We start from the raw sequence: 27,325 nt of genomic DNA, 5'->3' as shown, positions 1-27,325 counted from the left end.
GCCTACTGTGTTTATGTACTTTTAGCTTTGCCCCAAACAGTCTAAAACTAGCCTACCAGCATCCATGCAAATGGCCTGTTTACTGTGTCATTATACAGTCTGCTTTAGAGGGTGGGAACCATGCTGACTGGATTACCCTGCACTTCAGTGAACTCATTGTCTTTCCAACAGGTCAAATTAGTTTACGCTCAGGCATCTTGTTTTTATCGCTATTAATTTTTGTCTAGAATCTGTTTTGCATTTGAATTATTCTCTGGAATACTGCACATTAAACCAGGGTTGAATGTGGTTGACGTTAGTGCACAGCATTGCCACTACAAACTATGAAAAAAAAGGAAATATGCAAAACACAAGTAAACAGAGATTCCTCTCTCTGACCACTTTAACAAATTTGTTCTTTTTCAGAGTGTGTTCATCTGAAGCAGGAAGTAACCAGGTTGCAGGCGGAGCTGAAGAGGCTACAGGTGGAGGTGCCGAACCTGAGGTCATGTCTTGGTGAAGCAAAAGAACAAATGCTAGAGTTGGAGAATCAGGTCCAGACCCGGAAACTACTGCAGAACCAAAACCAAGAAGCACAGTTTCTCATACAGGGTGTGTATAACCACAGTTTAAAGGTAAAGTGTGTTTTTTTGCCATTAGCAGCACCAAACAGAATTGCATTAACACACTCTAAAAAATTACCTGATCCCATGACAGAAACATACTGTTACAGAGGGAACGAGGAGAGGAGCGGGCGGATCCACACACAAGCCTTTATTGATATTAGACAGAAACATGGTCAAAAACAGGCTGGGTCGAGCACTGGCAAACGGGTATACATACAATAAGACACAAGAGTATTCCGTGACACAGGCTAAAGTCGATCAACAGCGAACATAATCCAAGGGGCGAGGCAAACGGGTATTCCAAACAGGCAGGCTTGAGTCCATACTAGGAGCGAACAGAGTCTGTGATGACGAGACAAAGTGTAAATCCACGACAGGCAAGATACAAATGACGAAACTAGATAACAAGAAATAACTAGACATGGAAACTAGGAAAGGGCTCTGTAAAGCAAGACGAGTGCTAAATGCTGCTCGGCCCAGAATAGTGGGAAGGGCCTCGTATTTATGCAGTTCGTGATTGGCTGCAGCTGTAAGCGTGGTGAGTGAGGTGGAGCATGGGAAAGGTCTGGGGAGTAGTGCAACAGTCTGTGTAGTGGCAAGGTGACAGTCCAGGAGAGCGGTGGGTCGGGGGAGAGACAAGGCGAGGGTTGGAGGGCCAGGTCCATGTGGAGGACTGAGGCAGGACCAGCAGAGCAGGGTGAGCTAGGGACCACCAGAGCAGGACAGAAGACACCCACAGCGGAGCAGGCGGAGCAGGTGCCCACCAGCGTGGCGCAGACAGAGCAGGAGGCCACCAGGGTGGAGCAGACAGAGCAGGGGCCCACCAGGGTGGAACAGACGGAGCAGGAGCCCATCAGGGCGCAGCAGACAGGACAGACAGATCTGAAACACAGAACAGAGACAGAGACACAGTGAAACAGTCAGAGAGTTCACTGACGGCCTCCATAGCCATGACAGGACAGGCAGAAAGTTCATAAGTGGCCTCCATGGCCAGAAAAGTGCAGAACAAGAGTTCAGAAGTGGGCGCCACTACCGGGACCAGAGCTGAAGTGAACGATACCGCCTCAGGAGGTTCTGTAGCCTCAGCTGCCACCTCTGGTGATCCTTCTGCGGGCCTCCCACTCCTGGCAAGTGAGGTGAAGCATGGGAAAGGTAGTCCAGGGTGTAGTGCAACAGTCTGTGTAGTGGCAAGGCGGCCTCTGGTTTCGAATGGACCGAAGATCAGGACCAGACTCGTGACACATACCTATGGGAACTTTTTTGCAAGACGCAAAATATGTACCAATAAGTACATATTAGTTCTCAACAAAAATCAACTTGTAATCGTTTTTGTACACAGTTATGATTACAGCTCCATATGTTTAACATAACATAACAAGCTTGCTCAGTAGCTCAGCTGGCATGGAACTGGACTTAGGATGCAGAATCCTTGGGTGTGAATCCTGTGAGTGTAATAATAATACATTTACAATGCTCAGGACCTCTCATCCAGGTGTTCAGCAGTTTTTGCATTCATTTTCTTTGTGTTTTTCATGTTTGTTCAGCATGTGCATCATCCATGGAAATCCATTTACATCTGGTGTGATGTGTTTACATGTGTTTATGTTGGACAGGTGTTTTGGAGTTGCAGTCTCACACCTTGTCAGTCTCCACACATGCGTTTTCAGTTTTCAGCTTTCAGCTTTCAGCTTTTCAGTTCTTGTCTTTGTGTGTTTGTGGGGTGCTGAGTGTGTAGTGATGTTTGTGTTGTGTAGTGATGTTTGTGTTAGGCAGGTGTTTAGGGGTAAGAGTCTCAACCCCCCTGCTTATTTCTTTATGGAGCCACTGAAACTCTCAGTGGTGCAGTTAACACTTGTGAAATGTTACCCTTGTCAGCAAGCTAACAGCTCCTAACCCCTGTGAGCAGCCTGATGGGAGATGCCTCTGAAACAAAGAGAGAAACAGGGCTTAATATTTAAAGGAAGAAACATCACACATTATTAACAAATTATTCAGTTATTTAAATGAGACTAGATTTAGAGATTTGTTTCACAAGTTTCGAGTCCATCCAGTCCTGATGGTTAATGGTAAACAAGCTTGGCTTGCTGTCCTCAATGGAGGCTTGAACCCAAGGCTTGGCTTGAGCTCTGAGTTCAACCCCCCCATTGTGGTACTACATATCGGAAAATAACAAGTACAGGAGGCGATATGGAGGTGGAGGGATCTTGTTGGGACGGCGCAATGACTGCTGCTTGTAGACCAATTTGGAGTAGTTACGTCACTTGCAGCTGCGCGTGCATAGTGGTTGCAGAAAAACACTGGTAACAAGTGGAGGTAAACGGGTAAAATCCATGAAATAAGAGAAACAAACAATTTGTGTGCCTTTTGATGTCAAAATGATGTTAATGTAAATAATTTTTATAGAATACTGTCCTTAAAGACGCCATTTGAAGCTAAACGCATACGTTTAAACGTACATACTATGGATGAAAACTGCTATGATTACTCTACTTTTAAAGCATACATTTGATTTAAACAATCGGTCTACAACATATTCACATCTGCTGTTCATAGGGGACATATTGTATTAGCCCTACAGTTACAGCATGAAATATTATTTAATCCTATTACTATTAACGTTTTAACGTAACATTTATTTATTTTATCTCACAATTCTGACTCGCAAATGCAAGTTTATATCTCCTAATTCGGATTTTATAACTCTTTTTAACTCAAAAATAGTGAGTTTGTCCATTTTGAGGGGAAAAAAAAAGGCAGAAATGTGGGATATAAACTCCTATTCTGAGTCGAGGGGAACAGAGAGAATGATGAGTTGTTTTTCCTTATTAGAATTGTAAGGTATTATTTTGGAATTGTGAGAATAAAGTCAGAATTTTGAAATATAAAATCAAATTTACCTTTTTTAAAATTCTTTTATTCCATGGCTCCATAGACTTGGAATAAAATTTTATTTCATTTTAACTCACATACTAAAACATACTAAAATACCAAAAATTTGCATAACTGTACTAAAATATAGTTTTTTTTCCCCCAAATAAAGGATGATGTGTTCCCTTTTGTCACTACCGAAATAATGATGACATGTTTCAGTCTTGATATAAAAACTAAATGTTATGAATCTTAGTAAACATCTAATATTTGAATATTAGTTTGCACCTATTCTGCACTGCAAAAAAATGCAGTTGTTTTGCAGTTTTTGCAGTTGTTTTGACTTGTTTCCAGCCAAAATATCTAAAAAAAATCTTAAAGCAAGAAGGATTTTATAGACAAGTAAAAAATATTGTCAGAGAAAAAAGAAAAAAATAATTTAAAAATTAAGTGCCAGTGGGGTAAGATTATTTTGCTTACCGCATTGACAGATTGTTTTGCTTATTCTAATCAAAAACTCTCTCTTTCTCTGAAAACAAGACAATAATTTTTACCTGTCTAGAAAATCCTGGTTGATTTATTTTGTAGATATTTTGGCTGGAAACAAGTAGCAGTGAATGATTGAATGATTGAATGAATGATTTAGGCTTCTCCCGAACCTACCTTTTGAACTTCATGTAAAGTTTAATGCTTTTAATTTTTAATTTTTATTATTATTTTTTTTTTTATAAACAGTAATAACAGTAATATTGTAAAAACAGTAATACTGTGAAATATTAATATAAATAATAAATGTATTTCTGTGATGGCAAAGCTGAATTTTCAGCTGCCATTTTACGCCAGTGTTCATGGCACATGATCCCTTCAGAAATCATTCTAATATGCTGATTTTGCTCTCAAAAAAATCATTACTTGTAATTATACATTTTGAAATCTGTTGTGCTGCGTAATATTTTTGAGGATTCTTTAATGAATATAATTATCAAAAGAACAGCATTTATTTGAAATACAAATCTTTTATAGTAATAGAAATGGTTTTACTGTCACCTTTGATTTATTTATTTATTTTATTTTATTTTATTTTATTTTATTTTATTTTATTTTATTTTATTTTTTCTGATTAATCATTCTGATCCCAAGCTTTTTGGAACAGTAAGTGTATCAAAACTGGTCATTTCTAAACATTTTTCATCTAGCTCTTTCCAGACCAAATGATCTGAGCTGTGCCGTTGCCATTCATTTTCAGCCTCTATTCTCTCAAAATTTGTGTCATTTGTATCTATTTTAATTTTTTTTCTTCTAAAGAATTTTAAGAAACCTTCTGAGACAAAATTGATATATAAATGAAGAAAGAAAAGAAAAAAAAAACATTAGCTATGAAAGAACATAAAAATTGTCCTTGGAGAAGTACTCATTGCCCTACACTCATAAATGGAGCAGACAGATTTTCCATCCCATGCGAGGCAAAAGAGAAAGAAAAAGTGAGCATAACAAAGAGTGTATATGTTTATACCTTGCTCTGTATTTCACCTGTTCATGTTACGGTGACCAGAAAGAAACTGTCAGCATGCTGCTGAAGAGACGAATTCTTCCTACTAGGCACTCTTTTACCCCCATCAAGAAAATGTCAGACTGACACTGGCAGCGCAGTAGAGAGCACTTTCACCAGAAAAAGCACAACGTCACCTTAACCGGTCTCAGCCTCTCAGAGCCAGCCAGACAGCCAATTCACCAACAAACAGACAGAACAAAACAGCCCATTTTTCCTCTGAATAAAAGCCCTCTGGACCGACCGCGTGGTGAAACGATCCCGCCGGCCTTTATGCAGTTCTGGAATACATCCTGTTGTGAGTTAGCGGACCTGCTTGCCAGCACAAACAGTTTGAGAACAGAATGACCGCTTCCTCTGGACTGTGGTTTCAGGTGTTTATGGCTTGGCCCCCAGTTCCTTTAGAAACAAACACATTTGTTTCCCGTAATTTACTGTGGTTTTACACCCTCTATCTCTCTTTCTGCAGCTGCTGTTTTGACAGAGATGATGCAATGGCCTAATTATTGTCTCTTCGTTCTGTAAAGACGTTGTTGTGCTTTCTGTGGTGTTTTTCCTCAGGAGATGTGCTTCAAAATTAGACTGGCGTCTTACAAATCATTTCTCTCTGGATCTCTGAAGTCTCACAGCCTCTCTCGGGTATTTTTGTCCTGTGGTTTATGATGCTAATCATTAGGAGAGAAGGAGGAGACAGACAGAGAGAGAGAGAGAGGTCAGAACGACTTGCTCTGGTCGGTGGCAGTAAAGGGCAGCCTCTCATCGACTTCATCTACTGAAACACTGATGGGACATGTGTGTGTCTCCTGACTGCTGTTACATTTGTGACAGTGTGTTCTTGCTTGTTGAATTGATACCTTTGTAAATGTCAGTAATTTTTAATGCAAATTGGTTGATCTTATCTCTTGATATTTGTTCATAGGTAGAGTTATACCTGAAACTGTTTATCCATGCATTATTAATAACCATTGACAGTCATAACTGTAACTCTAAATATAGCTCAACTATACTGTAGTCAATAGGAAAATCTTTAGAAAAAAGTTTAAAGGTTGTTGGTGTTACCTAATGTAGTTAGTCAGTTTAATTTTATTCATATTGCACAGTATATTTGACTTATAGTACATATGACAAACCATGTAATTAATGTTACGTGAATTACATTTTCACATTTTATAGATTTTTTTTTTTTTTGGCCAATATATATTTACAGTCATTTTGACATTATAGATGTTTATTGAGTATAATTCATTTCAAAAAGTATCCATTTTAAGTGAGAGAAATGTACCATTTCATTAAATTTATATATATATATATATATATATACACACACACACACACAGTATATATATTTCCATCTTTTTTAAACAGTCAATTTTCATTTTCAGACTTTCGGCCCCTTCATATTTTAATTTGTTAACATTAATTAACTATATTAGTTAATACAAACAATATTTATATAGCATTTATTATTCTTAGTTAATATTAAGTTATTGCATTATTGCAGTTTAACATCTGTTAACATGAACACGAACATTTTATTAACTAAATTAACACAGATTAATAAATGCTGTAAAAATGTATTGTTCATTGTTAGTTCATGTTAATGCATTAACTAATGTAAACAAATGAGACCTCATTGTAAAATGTTACCTTTATTTTAATTCAAATGGCTTCTATAATAATTTAAGCCATTTTGTGAAACAGTTTGACTAATTTATTTAATATGAACTGCCCTCGAAATAACAATTTACTCATGAATTGAACATCACCAGTGTTGGGGAAAGTTGCTTTTAAAGTAATGCATTACAATATTGCGTTACTCCCTTAAAAAGTATACTAATTACGTTACTTAGTTACTTTTTTACAGAAAGTAATGTGCTATGTTACTTTTGCATTACTTTTTAAATCTAGGCATGGTTTTCTTGTTTGTTTTTAATATACAAAGTTACACTTTTAGCAAATGTAAAAGCCCTTTCACTCCACAAAGTGAAATGAATCTGCCTCAGGCTGAAGGAAAAGTAAATTTACGTATTTACAAAAGAACACAGGTCATCGAAGGACAGCAGCAAAAACATTGGTTAATAAAATGGAATTAAATACACAAAGGATTTGTGTTATTTAACATATTTAATTATTGCAGATTTGTGCCATATTCTGAGTTTGTATTTCACTGCTTCCTTTTTTTTTTTTTTTTTTTTTTTTTTTTTTTTGAGAAATACTGATTGCGAGTGAGATGAGTAAATGCAAGTAACATCTTACTCCCAGTTTCTCTCAACATAGGGGCAGGAGAGCTGTCAGTCAATAAATGAAAAAACAAAGTAACTGACATTACTTATTTGAAAAAGTCACTCAGATATTTCCTTGTAAATTAACAAGTAATGCGTTACTTTACTAGTTACTTTAAAAAAGTAATCTAATTACGTAACTTGCATTACTTGTAATGCATTACCCCCATATATCTTGCATGCAGGTTTAACTTCACACACTATAAGATCTACATAAAAACAATATGTTTAGAGCAGAACTACAAAAATATATTCCATGGCTTTTTAGATTTTTTTTTTACTCCCATCACATTTCTAGGCCTGAGAAATACATTGCTCCCGAATGCTCTTTCCAGGTTTCCATGACCGTATGGAAGGTATTTGTCCACATTCTGGTTGTTAAATGTTATTGGAACATGTTCACAAGGTCCTGTGAGGGTTTAAGAGGAACTGATTTCATACAGCCACTAAAACATCCTTGACAACAGCTGGTTAAAAATAAGTGCAAACATGATTAAAAGTGGCAGTGATTCTGAGAAAGGCTCTAACAACATTTATTTGTAGATGCCTCTTAGGTTTGTTATATAATTAAATGACATAGATTTTAAGTGTCTGAGTACACTTTGAGGCCACTGAAGATACAGAATGCTGTCATCATACAAAACCAGACGAAGATAGGCTTGTATGCCCGTAATTTGTGGGTTAGATGTCCTGCATGTCGGGTGACTGCAGTAGCACAGCTCTAAATCTGCGGCTAGTCTGACTCCTACGGTTTCCTGTCATCCTCTCCTCCCTCTTGTCTTTTAAAATGTCTCCTGTTTCAAATCCTTGGCCATTTTTCCTGTCTCTCTGCCCTCTTCACGATAATGAGAGCAGGGCTGAGTGAATACGGTCTCCTGAATACTGCATCGGATGTCACCGAGCTGAGATGATGAATGAGAATGCTTTCACTGGCCCGTGTTTGGGTGTAGAGTTCACCCTCAATTATGGCTGCTGGCAACCGATAGGCACCAGATTATGCTTCAGTGCTTCGAGAGAGATACAAAGCAGAAAGAGAGAGAGAATTACATTTATTGGCACAGGAGGAAACAGATGAATGAGGGAAGAAACCCAGATGAACATTTATAGCAAGTGACAAAAGACAGTGAAACAAAAATCTGTTTTTAACTTTTGCCAACAGTAGATGTTGAACCAAGCTGAATTTATTATCACACACATATCTATCAACATTTGTTTCCTGAAGCATATCTTAGTCACCAGACCAACACTGCAGCCTGTTAAGGGTATGTGGTGTCATATTTTTGACTTTTAACAGGGTACCTGAAGGTTTTCGTTTGTTCTTGGTGTTTTTACAGGCCTGAGGGAGGAGGTGAAGACTCTGAAAATAGATCTCCAGAGCAGCATGCGTGAACGAGAGCATGTCAAGAAACTCCTGGAGTAAGTTATTTTTGAATAATCTGCACTAGTATCCATGCATATTCACATTTCGATGTGTTCATGTTTTCAATATATGGTGCCTCAACTCTATGAAACGGGCTGAGTATTTACATTGTGCAATTAGCTTGTCTTGTTAGTGAAGACTATTTAAGTTAATCGCTTTTGATGCGACAGACCCGAAGGCGTTCGAATCCACCTTTTTCCAATCTAATTCTTCATCTTTTTCCCTCTGCATATCAGCTTAGAGAGCTGTTTATTTTAAATAAAAAATGCAGAAAATATTCATAAAGTGGAAATAAAGTGCCTATCAGATGTATAATAGTGAAAATAATGTGCCTAACGGGTATTTAATAGACCTATAATTGAAACTGGATGTGGATTGATCCGATAGACTGGCCACCAACTGTGATGCGTGCAACTCATATTGTTACCATGCTCAAAACCGTGGTTTTCTTCCTGTACCTTCGAGGACAGATTTACTGACCAGCAGGTTTATTTACGTTTAAGTTAGGGGTGTAAGGGTGGCCTTTAGAAATAGGGGTAAGTAATGTCCCATCTATTTATGATTTAAAAAAATATACACTGAATATTTAGCTAATTATTGCAAACTGTTTTGTAATGTACTACAATACAATAAAATGCTAATAATTAAGTGCAAATAATCATCAACTCTTTGCACTATATACACTCTAAATATGCTGGGCTTTTTTTTTTTTTTACCCAAATGCTGGGTTGAGCCCGATGGCTGAAAACATAAACAGATTTTAGTGTGCATTTTTATTATTAAAAAAGAAGTAGGTTGACTGACCCAGCACTATGTCAAAAAACAACCTAGCAAATGGGTTAATAAAACCCAACAAGCTGGGTCAAAATAACCCAGCATGTGTTCTGTCCAATATTTACCCAGCACTGGGTTGCCAAATAACCCAGAAATTGTTGTTTTTAACCCAGCATTTTTAGAGTGTATACAGTAAACAGCATCTAACACTATTTACACTTAAGTCAGACTCAGACTACAGGAGTTTTAAAATCAACCCGATTTAAGATCCTAAATGTCAAACATGTTTGATGTGATCATGAAAAATCTGGGATAAATTGGCCTAAAACTCCTGTAGTATGAGCCCGGCTTTAGGCCACTTGAAACAGAACCCAAACATTGTCAGTCCTGTATTTGAGTCATTAAAGGGTTAGTTCACCTAAACATTTAAATTAGCCCATTATTTACTCACCATCAAGGCATCCTAGGTGTATATGACTTCCTTCTAATGAAGAATACAAAGTTCTATAAAAAATTATCCTGGCTATTCAAAGCTTTATAATGGCAGTGGGTGGGTGTTTTTTTGCAATAGCCCAAAACAAGTCCAATAAAGTGCATCCATACATAATAATAAAAATGCCTCACACGGCTCTGGGGGGTGAATAAGGGCCTCCTGTAGTGAATCGATGCGCTTGTGTAAGAAAAATATCCATATTTAAAACGTAATAATCACTTTTCTCTAGCTTGCGCTAACAGTCATACATGGAAGCCATCTGGGGTGGATAATGTAGAAATGTCTGTGTTGCGCATGCGCTACTCAGAAGTGACGAACGCTGATGTGCATTGGAGAGAGCAAAACAAAACAATGGTCAGTCCCAAATTAGAAGTACAAAACGAGGATTTGTAAATAAAAATGTTGGAGGATTTCGATATAAGCCAGAGGAGACTGGTTTTCCTTTGCTAAAGTCAGGAATCTTTGCTTCCTTTGCTCCTGTAAACAAATGTTGGTTTTCACAGACATATGTGCAACGCATACATCCTATATCATCCACCTGGAACGGCTTCAGTGTACGACTCTTAGCGTAACCTAGAGAAAAGTGATTATGTTTTAAATATGGATATTTTTCTTACAAAAACACATTGATTCACTACAGGGGGCTTTTATTTACCCTGGAGCCATGTAAGGCACTTTTTATTATGGATGGATGCACTTCATTGGACTTGTCTTGGACTGTTGCAATAAAGAACCATCCACCCACTGCCATTATAAAGCTTTGATGAGCCAAGAACATTTTTAATATAACTCCGTTGCATTCGTCTGAAAGAAGGAAGAAGGAAGTCATATACACCTAGGAGGGTGCCTTGAGTAAATAATGGGCTAATTTTAATTTTTGGGTGATTAAATATTCAGTTATCCAACCAAACCACATTCTGTAGCCAATCACACATCTGTAAATTTTCAAGACTCTGAAAAAAACCCTATTTTCGGCAATGTCTTGCTGTGTGAATTAAACCATGCTGGACAACGAGCTGTCTCACACGTTATACAGCGCAAGACAACTGCTCTGCACTTCAATACCCATTTATCACATCTAACAGGTTTCATGTGTGGTTTCAATAACTCGCTGAGACACAGATATAAGGTTTAAATCCAGCCGTTGTTCTCCACCAGAGCTACACCAGACAGTTTTGTGGTCAGCTTGCTCTCACTTTACTGAGATATAAAAGCTGCGGCCGGTTAATTTAGATTTGATGGATTGAACTGTGACCTAATTGAATTGAATGTGTCAGATGTAATAAGACTTTGCAGCATTGGACGCCGCCACCTTTGATATTTACTTTAGTGACTGTTGCTATGGTTAAAGGTGATGGTCAATAATTAAATACATGCTTGTCTTTAGTTGCACATTTCTACAGACAAGTGAAAAGAAGATTTTGAAACTCAGATCAGTAAGTAAATATGGTTGTCAATTCCAAGTGCAGACAGTATGAAAGTAGCCTTTGAAAATGAGAATGACTAGAGCAAATGACATCTGTCGCTATTTTCAGTTATTGCAAATAGACTATATAAAAACAGTAAGTTTCAAAAACAAAGGAATCTGCCTTGCTGTCTGGCTTCTAAAATATTGTAACTGATTAAAACACAGATTTGGAACGCTTTTCACAGGCAGTGATTTAACATACAAATGACAGAACACAAATATTTGATAAAATAGGATATTAAGACTTGTATGGCTTAATATATCGTAAATTATGTCTCTTACTCAAATAACTAGTAGAAAACCCATGAAAATAGCGTTTTTTAACAAATCCACATTGTTTTATACATGTTTTGGACTATGGAGGGAGCCATTATTTCGTTGACGTGAAATGGTTGTACTCAGTGAGCTACTGCCGCTGCCTGATACTATTTTTACCACAACACAACTCGGAATACACAACAAGAAAATAAAATACTAAGATGGTGCCACATTGTGCAGCTTTTGGTTGTAATTTTCAGTTGAAGGGAAAAGAGAAGTGATACCTGAACCATACACACACACTCACACTCACACACACACATACGAATGCCAGTATTATTTTGAAGGCTGACACACTCCAGGTGGAGTTCTCTGACCTGGTATTTTATCCTGATTTACCCAGGATTCAGTGTTTCACTTCTGATAGCTCTTCATCATACGCACTACATCCAAGCATCTCAGCACAGCTCACATTACAGCTCAATATAACACCATTATCTATAAAACACCCCCTCCTCCCTTCTAAAATGATTTAATGCGTGTGGGGAAGGAGAGAGAGGAGCATTTTATGATTTGCTCAGTTGGGTAACAGCCATCCATCTTTCTCCCAGTCTGAGAGAAACCGTTTAGTATTACATTTGCATGCCAATACACTAACGTCCACACCAAGCAGTATTTATATAACCAAAGCAATGAGGATATTTTCCCTGTGTGATGTAAAGGGAGTTTATTTTTTTCCTGGAGGTGCAGGAGAAACGAAGACTTGCGAGCTATGTGACCTGGCAGCGCATGAGGAAGAAACATTTTTGTTAAGTTTGAGGTGTTGCTTCACACTCTGTACACCTCCCTCCTCTGAGGTTCATCGCATTACACACACTGACTCAACATTGGCTCATACTCCTATTATAAGCTGTCCCAACTTCTGTTTTTCTGGCTTCTTTTTTTCCCTTTTGTGAGCGAGGAAGCCTCTCTCTGTTTCTCTGTTGATGAGAGCTGTCAGAATGCTCCGTGGCAGGACAGTGTATGTGATGTGACAGTGGGAGAGCTGTGGTAGCTGTCAGGGCCGCTCTGGCATTGACAGCTGTGTATGTGTGCGTGGGACGGGGGTCGTCATGTGCTGGTCCTTCCTGCCTTTTGCGCTAATCTAGTTTGGTAGGTTGATAAACAGATCTGATGCAACTGACAGGCCTCCATTTCTGTAAAAACACACAGTGTGTGCATTAATGTTAAGATTTTCATTTTTGAAAGAATTAATAGTTTTATTCAGTAAGGACACATTTAATTGATGCATTATTTTTGCTTAAGTTCATAAATGACTTCCAAATTTCCTGCTTTGCCTGAAGCTAATCTTTGGTGATTGGTCCGATGACCCAGTCTGTTGTTATTGGTCTACTGGGTGCAGCGCATTTCAGAAACGGAACGCCCATCACCATTACTCTAGCCCACAGCTCGGTGGTAAAGACCCAAACAGCCATGCGTTAGCATATACCATGATAAAGATATATATTGATAAAACACTGCAGTTTGTACACCAACGTATCACTCTATTCTTTATCATAACTCCAAGTAACACCAACAAACATCCACTATTCATCGACACATTTCTAGACAATTACAGGACAGATATTGCTGTTAGTCAGAGACCTACAAGCTGCGTGGAGTGAGCACAACACACACACAACTAAATATGTATTTTGCATGCTACAGAGTACATGAGAGCAATGATTTTTAAAGGATTACTCCACTTTCAGAACATAAATGTCCTGATAATTTACTGACCCCCATGTCATCCAAGATATTCATGTCTTTCTTTCTTCAGTCGCAAAGAAATTACGTTTTTTTGAGGAAAACATTCCAGGATTTTTCTTCATATAGTGCACTTCAGTGGTGCTCAATAGATTGTTAAAAATGCAATGTTTCAAAGTTATAATAGGGACACTTTAAATAAATGTTGTTCTTTGGAACTTTATGTTTGTCAAAGAATCTTTGATTTTTACAGACAAAATGAAGGGAGATCCACCATTTGTAATTATGTATCAATAAGTGCGTAAGTTCTCTTGTTGCTAGGCAGAACTGTTTGCATGGCCAATCAAATTAAATAAAGACCAGAGCGAGCTGTTTTACTAAATTAGATTTTGAGTTGACAAACACTTAAAAACTTTAGAATCTAAATCTATTACATTTTGTAAGTAAACCAGTCACACAAACTTAGTTTTTTTAAAGATTTATTTTTGCCCTTTTTGTCTTTATTATGATAGGACAGATCACACAGGACAGAAAGTGAAGTGGGAGAGAAAGAGAAGGGGGCAGGATCGGGAAAGGTCCTCGAGTTGGGATTTGAACTCGGGACGCCCGTAGCACACTGCCCACAAGGCTATCGGCACTGACCACAAACTTAGATTTTTATTTATGGGCCCAAACACAAAAAATATAAATAATGTTTAGTCAAGATTACTTAATCACTTAAGTAAAGACAAACATTGGGTAATTTTGTCTAAAAAATTAAACTCAATGCGATGAGATGTTGTTTTGGATCCCTTTACAAAAATAATTCCCTATACTTATACCTCTTTATATGGACAAAACCATTCTTCAACACATTTTCTTTGGAACAACATAAGTGTGAGTAAATGATGGAAGAATCTCCGTTTTTGTCTGAACAATCTCTTTGACCTAATTTGAGTTATAAAAGCAACCAAGCCAAGAGTAACACCTGAATTATTCAACTTTCTCAGTAAAGATACTCAGATGATTTTTTTTTCCAGAAGGAAACTTTAGACCTTTATGAATTAGATTGTGCTTCGGCTTCTCTGAAGCAGCATGACATGTGTGTGCGGATATGTGTGCCAAAGCTTTGATATCACCATATCAGAGTAGAAAGAGCAGTGTTTGTATGCAGCATGTGTTCCCATGACAACCACACAACCTCTAACCCTATTTCAGACATGCATATCACACATCTGCCGAGCCGGTTTGTTTCCCTGGCTACGCTGATACATGTCAGAAATAGTTAGGAGCTATTTAAATTACACATGGGGTGACACAACACCAATGTGGTTAATCTGCAGGGAGAGAGAGAGTGGAAAAGAGCAAGACTGAAAGAGATAAAAAGGATGAACACTTTTGTAAATGATCCGGACCTCAATCTAGTGAGATATAAAGTCATATAAAGTACCGTATATAGCTAAGAAATATGTTGATATGCAAAACATTTTGTTGGAACTTTTCAGTTGAAGTACTGAACTCCTCAAGTGCAAATGTCACACATTTTTCACAGTATTCCCTTCTAAACACAGCGGAAAATACCTGGTCTTACATGTATTACGATGCCCCTCAGGCCTAAAACGCACATGTGGAACATCATAGTGCTTTCTAAGAAATAGACTGTTACGTGCCACAAATTCCACCTCCATTTGTTCCTCATTAATGAACCTCAAAGAGGTTATTGTAGCATAAATAGGAAGAGAATAAAGAGATAGTGTTTTATGCTTTATTAGAATTTTTCTTATAAACTGAATTTGTACTTGTTCTAAAGAAAATGTGATTAGTTCTTACCCATGCAAAAGTTCCCTTCATGATACAATTGTAGAGTTAGAGGTACGATTCGTACGATTTAGCAAAAAACGTTCCAGTTCGAGTGAGGTTGTACGAATTAACCACCTCGTAAAATATGTACGAATTGCCATGAGTTTGTGTTGGAAGATACAGTAACAGCACACCTTTCCTAAACACGGGGTATCATTCTTATCTTTTGCACAAATAGTGTATGCCGTAGTTCAATAGGGTTTGATGAAATACCACACTCTAAGCATGAGCAAAAGTGACTTAGATCATTTATTTCCTTCAATTCTGATCCATGGTAAGAGTCAGACATCTAGCGAGAATGTGAGAATTACAGATTGCGTTCTTGTTTTCAGGTCCACTTGACCTGACAGCCGTCATGTTTTCAACCAAATGGAGACATCCATCTTTAACATGTTAATCCCATAATCGCTCTTTCTCTTTCTCTCCCATTCCCTTTTCCTCTCCCCCTCACTCTTATCTCTAGTGTCACAGAGATCCAGGGGAAATAAAAGGTTATCTTAACCCGTTGTCAGATAGCAGTGTCACAGAGCTCAGCGAAACCTTCAGGCAGCCATAATAAACAAAGGAAGAAAGGTCTTCACCAAACCTCCGTAAAAACTCGTCAATCCTCTAAACACCATCACTCGCACTCGCGCTCGCTCGGCAGATACCGTGCTCAGCTGGGACACGTACTCCCCTGATTCTCTCCAGATTGGTGTTGAGGGAGCCTGATGGGGAGTGTTGGCGTGAGAGGGTGAAAAATATTTGTGAGTTAGGGTGGGCTGATGGGGGGATGCAGAAGGGTTAACGGTTGACAGACGACACCCGCAGGGAAGCTATACCGTGCTGACCTTGAGAGAGAATTGGAGAAACTAGAGAACGAGGGAATGAGACGGAGAACGAGAGACTGATTGTTATTCAGCTTAGCAATGAAGGGATTTCTCTGCTATGTTGTGCTTAACGTTAGGCCCCAGGAGCCTCGGCCGGTGTAGATGTTTTGCAGAGGGCAAGAAAGGAAGAAAGAGGAAAGGAGAGTTTCCGTTTATTAGAAACCAGGCTACGACATGCAAGGTCTGTGCTTATGTCCTGATCGACAGGAAGGTCAGTCTGAGAGCCAGAGGGAGAATTTGTCTGAGGAGGCCTGTGTATGAAGTGATCTGGGTTGAGGATTTGTGTGTGGGTGTGAGTGGGTCAGATTTTAACTTCATTGCAAGGATGAGGGATGCACCAACACTTACTTAACAATACTGATAAATATTTTCATGTTAAGGCCGATAATGGCCAATTCCTATACAGTTTATAATTTTTTTTTTCCAAGTAAACAGTCTGAAACTAAAATCATTTCAGTCATTTTAAGGCAAAACTATGGAAGCCCATTTCCACCACTGAACTTTTGATCTGACTTTTTTTTTTTATTTTTGCATGAGTTAGACCCACAATTCAGATTTTTTTTTTCTCAGAATTGTGATATAAACTGAGTTATAAAGTCAGAATTGCAAGATATAAACTCACATTTTTTTTTTTCTTGAAAATGCATGTTTGTATTGCGCAATTCTGACTTTTTCTCACAAATCTGTAGGTTTCAATCACAATACATATCGTTTTCTCAAAATATTTTCTGAGCCAAAAATCTCCACTTGAGAAGAACTTACATACACCAAACTTTACATTTTTATTCAATAACTAACTAACTAACTGTACAAAATGTACACTTTTGTATGTTTTTATTGATGCTGAAACGTACAATTTGGATGCATTTTAACATTTACGACCTAAAAATGGCTATGTATTTTTAGCTAAAAAATGAACACTATTTATGAATCTTTATATCAAGAAGTTCACTTCCAGACAAACATTTACAGATAATTTACTCACCCCCTTGTCATCCAAAATGATCATGTCTTTATTTCTTCAGTCGTAAAGAAATTATGTTTTTTTGAGGAAAATATTTCAGGATTTCTCTCCATATAGTGGAGTCCAAAATGCAGTTTTAATGCAGCTTCAAATGGCTCTAAATTATTTCAGCTGAGGAAGATTGATCATTTTCTAAAAAAAAAAAAAAAAAGACAATTTATATAATTTTTAACCTCAAATGCTCATCTTGTCTAGCTCTGCGTGAGCTCTGTGTATTCTGGTTCAAGAGAGTTAGGGTAGGTCTAAAAACTCCCATCTCATTTTCTTCTCCAACTTCAAAATCATCAGGCATCACAGTTTTACCTTTTTTGTAAAGGGTGTTTGATCTTCTTTGCATGTTCAGTTTGTAAACACTGGGTCGATACTTCTGCAGCGATGTAGGGCGATTTTGAAGTTGGAGGAAAAAATGAGATGGGAGTTTTTCAACCTACCCTAACTGTATTGAACCGGAATACACAGAATTTACGCAGAGCTAGACAAGATGAGCATTTGGGTTTAAAAAGTATAAAAATTGTCAATTTGTTTAGAAAATGATAGATCGTTTTGCAAGATAAGACCCTTCTTCCTCGGCTGGGATTGTTTAGAGCCCTTTGAAGCTGCATTTAACTGCATTTTGGAAGTTCAAACTTGTTCAAATGTTTTCCTCAAAAAAACATAATTTCTTATCGACTGAAAAAAGAAAGACATGAACATGGATGACAAGGGGTGAGTAAATTATCTATAAATTTTTGTTCTGGAATTGAACTAATCCTTAAAGATATCAGTGCATTTTTATCATTTCGTTGATAAGCGATTTAGATTACTCATTTTATAGTGAATATAAAAAGATATAAAATGTAATTGACCATAATATGCAGGGAAATAACCATTTTATTAACAATACAGAATTAAAAAAATATATATTTTATAGTCACTAATCCCACTCCTACTTCTAAACCTAACCAAGCAAAAATATCAAAAGCAGTACCAAAAGCTGTTCAAATGACAATGCGTTGCAGCCACAGTCCTCTCTGTCTGAATACAGTAGGTTTGTGTGAGGTGCAGAGCAGAATTTAAGTTGTTAATCACTGAGAATATTACCCAGATTGTTATCCTGATTCACTCCGTGAGACGCACTCATTCAAACACATCTCACCAGAAACACGACATGTCGCAATCTGTGACGACAGAGGCGAGAGGCAGTGAACGTTTTTCTGCCGTAAAGCTTCTTGAAGTCTCAATTTTTGAATTTGTAACGTGTGCGTCAGCACGGGTATTGCTGCTTACGGCCACTCGGGAAGGAGATAAAGATTGCTAAATAAATGTTTGAGTTTGGTTCTGTTCCTCGTAGTCGTATGGATTCTGAATATTTAGATTACAACGCACTAATACAGTCGATCCTTTTGTAATTATGTTGTGTTTTGGTGTGTTTTATGGTTTTATTCTCAGTCACAGCATGTCGGAGAAAAACGCCTTTTGTGTCCCACAGCAAACAAAGTAAATATTACATAAGTAATGGTTAAAGATTGCAGAAATGTTATTCATTTTAAGGGTTTTAAGCATAGTCTTGTTTAACATTGGAACGAGCTGGCAGCAGAAATCACACTGAACGAAATGTTATCATTTTGTATTAAGTAAATAAGTAAGCTCCATTTAATAATGCAATTGAAAACATAATGATATTGATAAGATAACTGAATAATATAAAAATTTTATACCACAGTTTCAATATTCATAAGGGTGCATTTGTAAGTCTGTGAAGTTGTTAATACGTAAACAATTTCTGTTTTAGGTGTCGTCAGTCCTACAGTTTTGTGCGTTATGTTATATTATATTATATTATATTATAATAGTCAATGATAAGTTCACACCATGTAAGAAAAACAGGCCTTAACATGTGCAACAAATGTTTGGATGTTGCATGACACAATTGCTAGACTAGCATGCAGAATTTGAGAATGTCATGGTGAATTAATGAGTTGAAGCACTGACAGAGTGATAGACACACATGTAAACACTGTCTGGCACGCATTAAACGAAAGCACGCTCATACACACACAGGCACACAAAAGCCCCGTTAGCATATTAATAGTCTCGCTTAGCCAGTCTTTTGACTTGCGGCAACAAAGTTTGGTCTACTTTGCAGATGATTCTGTTATGACGTGAAGAGGCCGTCTATCTGAAGTGTTTATGTACAGGGTAAATCTGAATAAAAATAAATCTTTAAGTTAATCTGAGCAATAATAGTATTACTTGGAAAAACATGTCTGCAAAATGTCTGTAGTGCATCAAATACTCGAGGATTAGTGGACAAGTGTGAATACCGTTTAAATAATTGAGGCCACAAACACTGCCAAAATCCAGAGATTAGTTTTTCCTCACCGGCGCTCATTATAATAACATAATATCACTTGGCGCCACTATTGCTTTCATTCTGTGTTTTATTAGACTCCCATATCCACTCTTGTCACTTCTGTGCTCGCTAACCAAGTTTCACATTATTACTCAAACTACAGAGGGATATTACTAAAAAACCCATAACACTTAACAGCTGTACGTCAGATTGTGTTTCCATCTCTTTTCCACCTGCTTACTTACTTTTTCACCTTCTTCCTCTCACTCAGTGAGATTTCAACACCCATTATACCCTTGATGGTACCTGTTAACTTCACACGTGGACGTGCCCTAGGCTACACTCGTTTACACGTCATTGTTTAGCTGCTCACGCTGAGTTGCTGGTGTTAGAAGAGGATGCCAGAGGGACATGCTTGGGTGACTTTTTTGGAGAGGGGAATTTTTTTCAGTGTCTCTTGCGCTCACAGGCAATAGAGGAAAGAGGGAACAGATGTTAGTGGCCGCTGCTTTAAATAAAAACACATCTTTGTTGTCTTGCAGGATAAAATCAGTGGAGAAGGAGGATCTGAAAGTGTTGTGGAGTGAACAGACGGCCGCCATTGAGAGGTACAATCATAAGAAAATCACAAATATCTCCATGCCACAGCACAGTTGATATTAAGGTCAAGATATTAAAGTCTGCAACAAAAGCAAAAACTGTGCCAATGTACAGCCATATCACACGGCTACGAGTGTGATATTGTGTTTATACAACAGTTCAACAGCATGAGTGTGTGAATGCATACGAAACAACAATGGAGTGTCATTAAAAACCCTCTTTTGTGCAGAACTACTTCATTCCACCACGGATTCAAATTTCAGTTTGGCACTTATTCGAAAACGTCACTTTAGAACTAGCAATGAAGGAACGATGAGTTGCTTTGTTGAAAGCTTATTGTATTAATGTATTAAAAGCTCACTATATTTTGTAGAGTATTATGAGAGAGAGATGGACTGAGCGAGTGTGGTTACCTGCATCTGATACAGCATTCATTCTTCAGCTCAATCTCATATTCACAATAAAACATTGTGAATGTCTCCTGAGAAAAGCGATATTTTTGTCAAACTGTCCTTTCATCTGTTAATGGTGTTTTCCGATGACAGCGTCTTCCAAGGTGTTGTTGAAAGTAAAAATAACTTCCTTGTTTACAACCCTGTTTCAGTCTCTTTCAATATAAAAGTCTTTACTGCTGATTCACTCATAAAAGCAGTTTCTTGTCGCCATCTAATGATGGAACAACTAACTAATCACCATCATGAACACACATACACCATTTCTCAATACTAAATACTATAATTAACCCTTAAATGCATGACTTCTACATTTTCAGGTCTTTAGCGACCCGGACCTACATATCCAGCATGGATGGTATCTCAAACTGCTGCAAAAACACTCTTGATATTTTGAGAACCATTACAGAAAAATAAAATAAAGCATATTTGGTTACCTTTTGAAACTTAGAAGAGTACAAACTGAGCAGATGATTTTACCATCACCGTTATCGTCAGAGCGCACTTCCACAGTACATTCAGGATCTGGCTTATATTCGCAATGTCAGTCATATTCGCAAAACTGTCGTATGACTTCATAAGCATTATTTTGATCGCTGGCATCTTATTCACCACATCCACCATCAAATGACAGTGATATTTATATTGCATACAGTAATTGCTCTGCAGTAAAGCCATTTAAACTAATTAAAATTTTCTTTTGTTTTATGTTTGCGACAATTACGAGTAATACATCATTATATATATCATATATATATATATATATATATATATATATATATATATATATATCATTATTGTCACGGGTATGTCGTCGTGTGCGAGAATGAACAGGAGGAGAGCGGAATCCAATAATTGCAAGTTTATTAAACAATCCAAAAAGAACAGGAACCGAGGGAGAACAGCAGAGACCAGCAACCACAACGAAACACTCTGTGAAACAATACAATCACCGACAAGGACCAGGGGCACCACCAAACTTAAATACACAGAAACAGGGGAGTGGTCACAAACGAGGAAACGAGGGGAAGTACAAATAAGGGCAAGACTGAACCAAAAGAACAAACCTAAGGGGGAAACCTGGACTAAACCAAAACTAAACAAACCAAGGGGGGAGACAAAGACTAAACCAAACACTAGAAACACAAGGGAAAAACACTAGGGAAAAACGAGACAAAACAGAACATAACCCTGACATTACCCCCCCCTCCTACAAGGCGCGACTCGCGCCGTAACACACACTGGGGTGGGGGGGGTGGGTGCTCTGGAGGCCGGTAGGCAGGGACACAGGAGGCACCGGATGTGGAGACGGCCTCCAGGGCGGATCAGGGAGCTCAGGGGCCCATGGCGGGTCTGAGGATTCGGGGAGCCATGGCCAAGCACACAGTCCTTGTGGCCATGGCGGGTCCAGGGGTTCGGGAAGCCATGGCCGGGTAAACAGTTCAGGAGGCCATGGCTGAACAGGGAAGTAGCCCCCCCCCAAAATTTTCTTGGGGGATTTTATGGTTCTGACAGCCCTAGGGAGCGCTGGATAAGGTGCTGGCTCAGGAGGGCGCACTGGAGGAAGAGCGCGCGCAGACTCTGGAGGGCGCGCTGGAGGAGGAGCGCGCGCAGACGCTGGAGGGCGCGCTGAAGGGCGTGCTGGAGGAGGGGGGCGCGCAGGAGGGCGCGCTAACGGAGGAGCCGACTCTGGAGGGCGCGCAGGAGGGCGCGCTGGAGGAGGAGCCGACTCTGGAGGGCGCGCAGGAGGGCGCGCTAGGGCCTCCCTGGGCAGCGCGAGCAACTGCGTCACGGCCTGGGACCTGGGGAGAGCAGGGATAGAGGAGGTGAACAGAGGAAGGGGAGAAGCAGAGAGTTTATGGGTTGACGCCGCCCCCATAGGAGGCTCTACAGCCGGGGCTGACACCTCTGGGGGCATGGGCGCGGCTTCTCTGGTGGAAGAGAGTACAGTCATGGCTTGACTCGGCTCAGGAACTACAGCCATGGCTTGACTCGATTCAGCAGCTACAGCCGTGGCTTGACTTGACTCGGGAAGTATAGCCGTGGCTTGACTCGATTCAGCCGCTACAGCCTTGGCTTGACTTGACGCTGGGACTACAGCTGTGGCTTGACTCGACTCAGGAACTGCAACAGTGGCTTGACTTGACTCGGCCGCTTGACTTGACTCCGGAAGTGGAGCTGTGTCTTGACTTGACTCGGCCGCTTGACTTGACTCGGCCGCTTGACTTGACTCCGGAAGTGGAGCTGTGTCTAGACTTGACTCGGCCGCTTGACTTGACTCAGGAAGTGGAGCTGTGTCTTGACTTGACTCGGCCGTTACGTGACTTGACTCAGCCGTGACGTGACTTGACTCAGCCGTGACGTGACTTGACTCAGCCGTGACGTGACTTGACTCAGCCGTGACGTGACTTGACTCGGGTAACACAGTTGCAACTTGGCTGGACTCCGAAATTTGACTGAACTCAGGAAATGCAGCTGTAACTTGACTTAAGACAGGAGCAACAGTGTTAACTTGACTTGATACTGGAACAGCAGCCGCAGCTTGACTTGACACTGGGACTATAGCTGCAACTTGACTTAACTCTGGAAGCGAAGCTGTGTCCTGCCTTGGCTCAGGAAATGGAGCTGAGTCTTGACTAAGCTCAGGAAGTGACAAAGGAGACGTGGGCTCTGGCGGCGCGGTCACTTGAGGGCGCTCTAGCAAGAACGCCATCTTGGCCGGGGATTCAGGCTTGGCGGCCATCTTGGCCGGGGGCTCAGGAACGGAGACCATCTTGGCCGGGGGCTCAGGAACGGAGGCCATCTTGGCCGGGGGCTCAGGAACGGAGGCCGGAGGCTCAGGAACGGAGGCCATCTTGGCCTGGGGCTCAGGAACGGAGGCCATCCCGGGGCTGGCGGAGGCCATCTTCAGGGGGCTCAGGAACGGAGGCCATCTTGGCCGGGGCTCAGGAACGGAGGCCGTCTTGCATGCAGACTCTGGCGTGGCGGCCATCTTGCGAACAGACTCTGGCGTGGCGGCCCTCTTGCGAGCAGACTCTGGCGTGGCGGCCATCTTGCGAACAGACTCTGGCGTGGCGGCGGCCATCTTGCGTGCAGACTCGGGCGTGACGGCGGCCATCTTGCGTGCAGACTCGGGCTTGGCGGTGCGTACAGACATTAGTGGTGAGTCTAGCACACTGGCCATCAAGGTTGGCCATGACCTCGGAGGGCTGGCCGCGATCTCCGGACTGACGATGCGAGAGGAGGAATAACGAACAGGAGAAAGCGCAGGAAGACCAGAGGGAGCGGACCGGTCGGGACGGCATGTGGAGGAAGCTGGCTGATGGTGGGCTGGAGCGGCAACGTGTTCTCTAATGGGGGAAAGATCGGAATCTTTCACATCAACGTAAAAACCGGAATGACTGAGGGTGAGGACCTGGTTGATAAATTCAGCAACCGGTTTATAGCGATCCTCATAGGGTATGGAACTGAGCAACTGGGAATTATTTAGCCCCATTAGAAAACATGTATTAATCATCGCATCGCTCCAACTCACCAGATGACAAACCTCCAAAATTCCTCCACATATCGTTCCACCGGCCTCAATCCCCGACGAATGCCCATGATCCTCCTCTCGGCATCCATGTTGTTGTCCTTGAGGTCGGTGATTCTGTCACGGGTATGTCGTTGTGTGCGAGAATGAACAGGAGGAGAGCGGAATCCAATAATTGCAAGTTTATTAAACAATCCAAAAAGAACAGGAACCGAGGGAGAACAGCAGAGACCAGCAACCACAACGAAACACTCTGTGAAACAATACAATCACCGACAAGGACCAGGGGCACCACCAAACTTAAATACACAGAAACAGGGGAGTGGTCACAAACGAGGAAACGAGGGGAAGTACAAATAAGGGCAAGACTGAACCAAAAGAACAAACCTAAGGGGGGGAAACCTGGACTAAACCAAAACTAAACAAACCAAGGGGGGAGACAAAGACTAAACCAAACACTAGAAACACAAGGGAAAAACACTAGGGAAAAACGAGACAAAACAGAACATAACCCTGACAATTATAGTCTATCAAACAGTGCTATCTCGAGGACTAAGGGTGCATTGCATGTGACCCTATACACTTTTTTTACAAACTAATAAATCAGAAAACAGACATTCTTTTATATTTTATTATTTATTTCTTGTTTTATTGTCCATAATTAATAGATTGAAGAATACTAAGAAGGCTGATGCCGAACTTTAAAAAATGAAGGAGGGAGAGGGTAGCAAATGACACCCCAGGTCGCTAAAGACCCGAGGTATGCATTTAAGGGTTAAATACTACTATTATTTATATAAAATTTGATTTATTAAATAACAACAACAGCCATCATAAAAGTTGCTAGGCAATTCAGTCAAAAGTACAAAGGCAGCGCTCTGACATACAGCACTAAAGTTACACAAAATATAACGTGATGAGATTTTACCCTCAGCCAAAACTGTTTGCTCTGGAACAAATAATTGATTAATGTGATCAAAGACTGACGTTAGATTTAGATTTACTCAAATGAATTTTATCTTGTGTTTTACTCAAATTAATTATATCTCTATAGTCACCACTATAGAGATGTCAAAGCCAGTGGCAAATTCCAGAAGATCTGACCAAGGTGAGGCTGCTCTCGGCGGGTTTATGAGTTGAACAGCCGCTGGCGCCCTGGAGCTCAGATCTCTGAAAACATCTAAGCTAATTTTCAAATAGACATTCTCTTTATTAACAAACCGCGGATTTGAAGTCTAAACAAGTACATTTTTGCCTAAAAACTCTTAAAACTACATTCCATGAGACAAAAACAGTATTATTTATAAGATTATAGTGAATCGGGGTGTCCGCCACATCACTTACTGTGAGAAACGGAATGATACGAACAGTGAAGCGGTTAGAGCTCTGTTATCACTAGAATATTGCACTCCTCTCAGCCAATCAGATTTGAGGACTGGAAATATATATAATATATATTACTTTTTAAAGAAAAGTAATATTAGCTATAATTGTATGTTGCCAGTTAATTCTAAAGGCAATTCTAAAGATACAATAACCAAGCATCCTTTTTTCCTCTGAAAAGAGAAAAACAGTAGTTTCTCAGATTTACACAAATACTGAACTCAGATGGACCAGGAAGTTATAAACAGAGCTTCTTCAGTCACATTTTCTCTGTTTTGATTGATGTTATGATCCACTAAACTGTGCACAACCATGAACTATTGTGTATTTGTTTGACTAGGGTGTCTTCATGTGTTTGTCTGTATGTGAGTGTGGTGAGTGTGTGCGTCTGTGTGTTTATGTGTGGCGGAGACAGAGTTTGTTAGTGTCTGTCAGTCATCTGTAAGTGTCTCGGTGGATTGATGCACATTCCTGGATGTGGTTTGGAGTGCTGTGTGTTGTTTGTCACAATTGCTCACCAGTCTGAAGAAAGGATGACACGCTGATAAAGAAAGGCTGAAAAGACCTGAAAGCTTTTCACAGCGAGCAAAGAGACCTTAGACATAAAGAGACACTGGCAAATTCCACAAATAACGTTTCCCAGTACAGGCATTAACCCTCTGGTTGTGTTCGGATTCCTGTGACACTTGTGGTGTTCCTGGTCAAAAAGGACGAAGACTCCAAATAATTGCTTATAAACCTGTCATTATGCTATATTATCACCAAATATTGGATTCATTCTTTTTGTCAAAATATTTTCTTTCATTTAGCACTGGTTTTGTGTTTTGTATTTGCATCTGTTTAATCGTAGGCCTCGTTTATCTGAGAGTAGTTACCTCGTTGTTTGAGTGGAAAAGTCATTTTTTATGAATAATTTTCACAATATCAGATAAAAGTTATACAAATTTGCATGGCTTCTCACACTAGTGTGCTTTAATGTTTACTCAGGAAGTTTGCTTTTAAATGCTTTTATTTTGTACAAAATTGCACAAAGTCACACTTGTGGTGTTCCCGGTCATAAATGACCTGACTCCAAACAATTGCTTATAAATCTCGCGTTATGCTATATTATCACCAAATATTGGATTCAATCTTTTTGTCAACTTGTTTTCTTTCATTTAGGACTGGTTTTGTGTTTCTAATTGCATCTGATTAATTGTAGGTCTCATTTATCCAAAAGTTGGCACCTCATTATGTGAGTATCATACCTATTTCATCCTACCCTGAACTGCATTCAATATGCTTTTATGATAATCCTCTATCTATCTCTCTCACACACGCTCAAACTGCCTTGTCTTTAGTCTAAGGTTTGAGGCTTTCATGTTCTCACAGAGTAGACGAAAGTTTACAAATAAATGCTTTAGCACAGAGAGAGCTTCAGCTTGTTGTTCCATGATATTGTCTCTGTTTGACAGTGTTAGTGTGCAGGATATATGTATATATATATATATATATATATATATGAATACCTGAAATATAACACTTTTTGTTTTTTTGTTCCATTGAATGTTATAATGTAAATTATCTTAATGTGTTCTTGTATGTCACCATGGTCAGATTTAACAGCAACAGCATAAGTGTTACTTTGTGCCCCTTGTCAGAAAATAAAAGCATTTCAAAATAAAGATCCTGTTTGTGATTTTCCCCATTCATTTTCAATGGCTGGCCATTTTTGACAAGTAAGACTTTGTGCAATTTTGTACAAAATAAAAGCATTTAAACGCAAACTTCCTGATTAAACATTAAAGCTTTTAAGAAAATTATTTGTTATTAGAAAATTATTCATAAAAAA

The 27,325-nt window shown here is 39.4% G+C and overlaps 1 protein-coding gene across 2 annotated transcripts in view; it reads left to right on the top strand.

The window, feature by feature from the left end:
* lekr1 (leucine, glutamate and lysine rich 1) overlaps positions 1–27,325 on the top strand; it is a 137,525-nt gene that overhangs the window by 63,495 nt on the left and 46,705 nt on the right. For both annotated transcript variants that reach the window (XM_051135539.1, XM_051135540.1), the window contains exons 6-8: positions 406–591; positions 8,639–8,720; positions 20,070–20,135. In XM_051135539.1, the coding sequence (XP_050991496.1) occupies positions 406–591; positions 8,639–8,720; positions 20,070–20,135 (334 nt within the window). The remainder of the gene's footprint in view (positions 1–405; positions 592–8,638; positions 8,721–20,069; positions 20,136–27,325) is intronic.

The sequence above is a fragment of the Labeo rohita genome, chromosome 18, assembly GCF_022985175.1.
Source record: "Labeo rohita strain BAU-BD-2019 chromosome 18, IGBB_LRoh.1.0, whole genome shotgun sequence".
Taxonomy (NCBI): Eukaryota; Metazoa; Chordata; class Actinopteri; order Cypriniformes; family Cyprinidae; genus Labeo; species Labeo rohita.
Note: the sequence above shows the minus strand (reverse complement) of the source record. Positions and strands in the feature narration are given on the sequence as shown.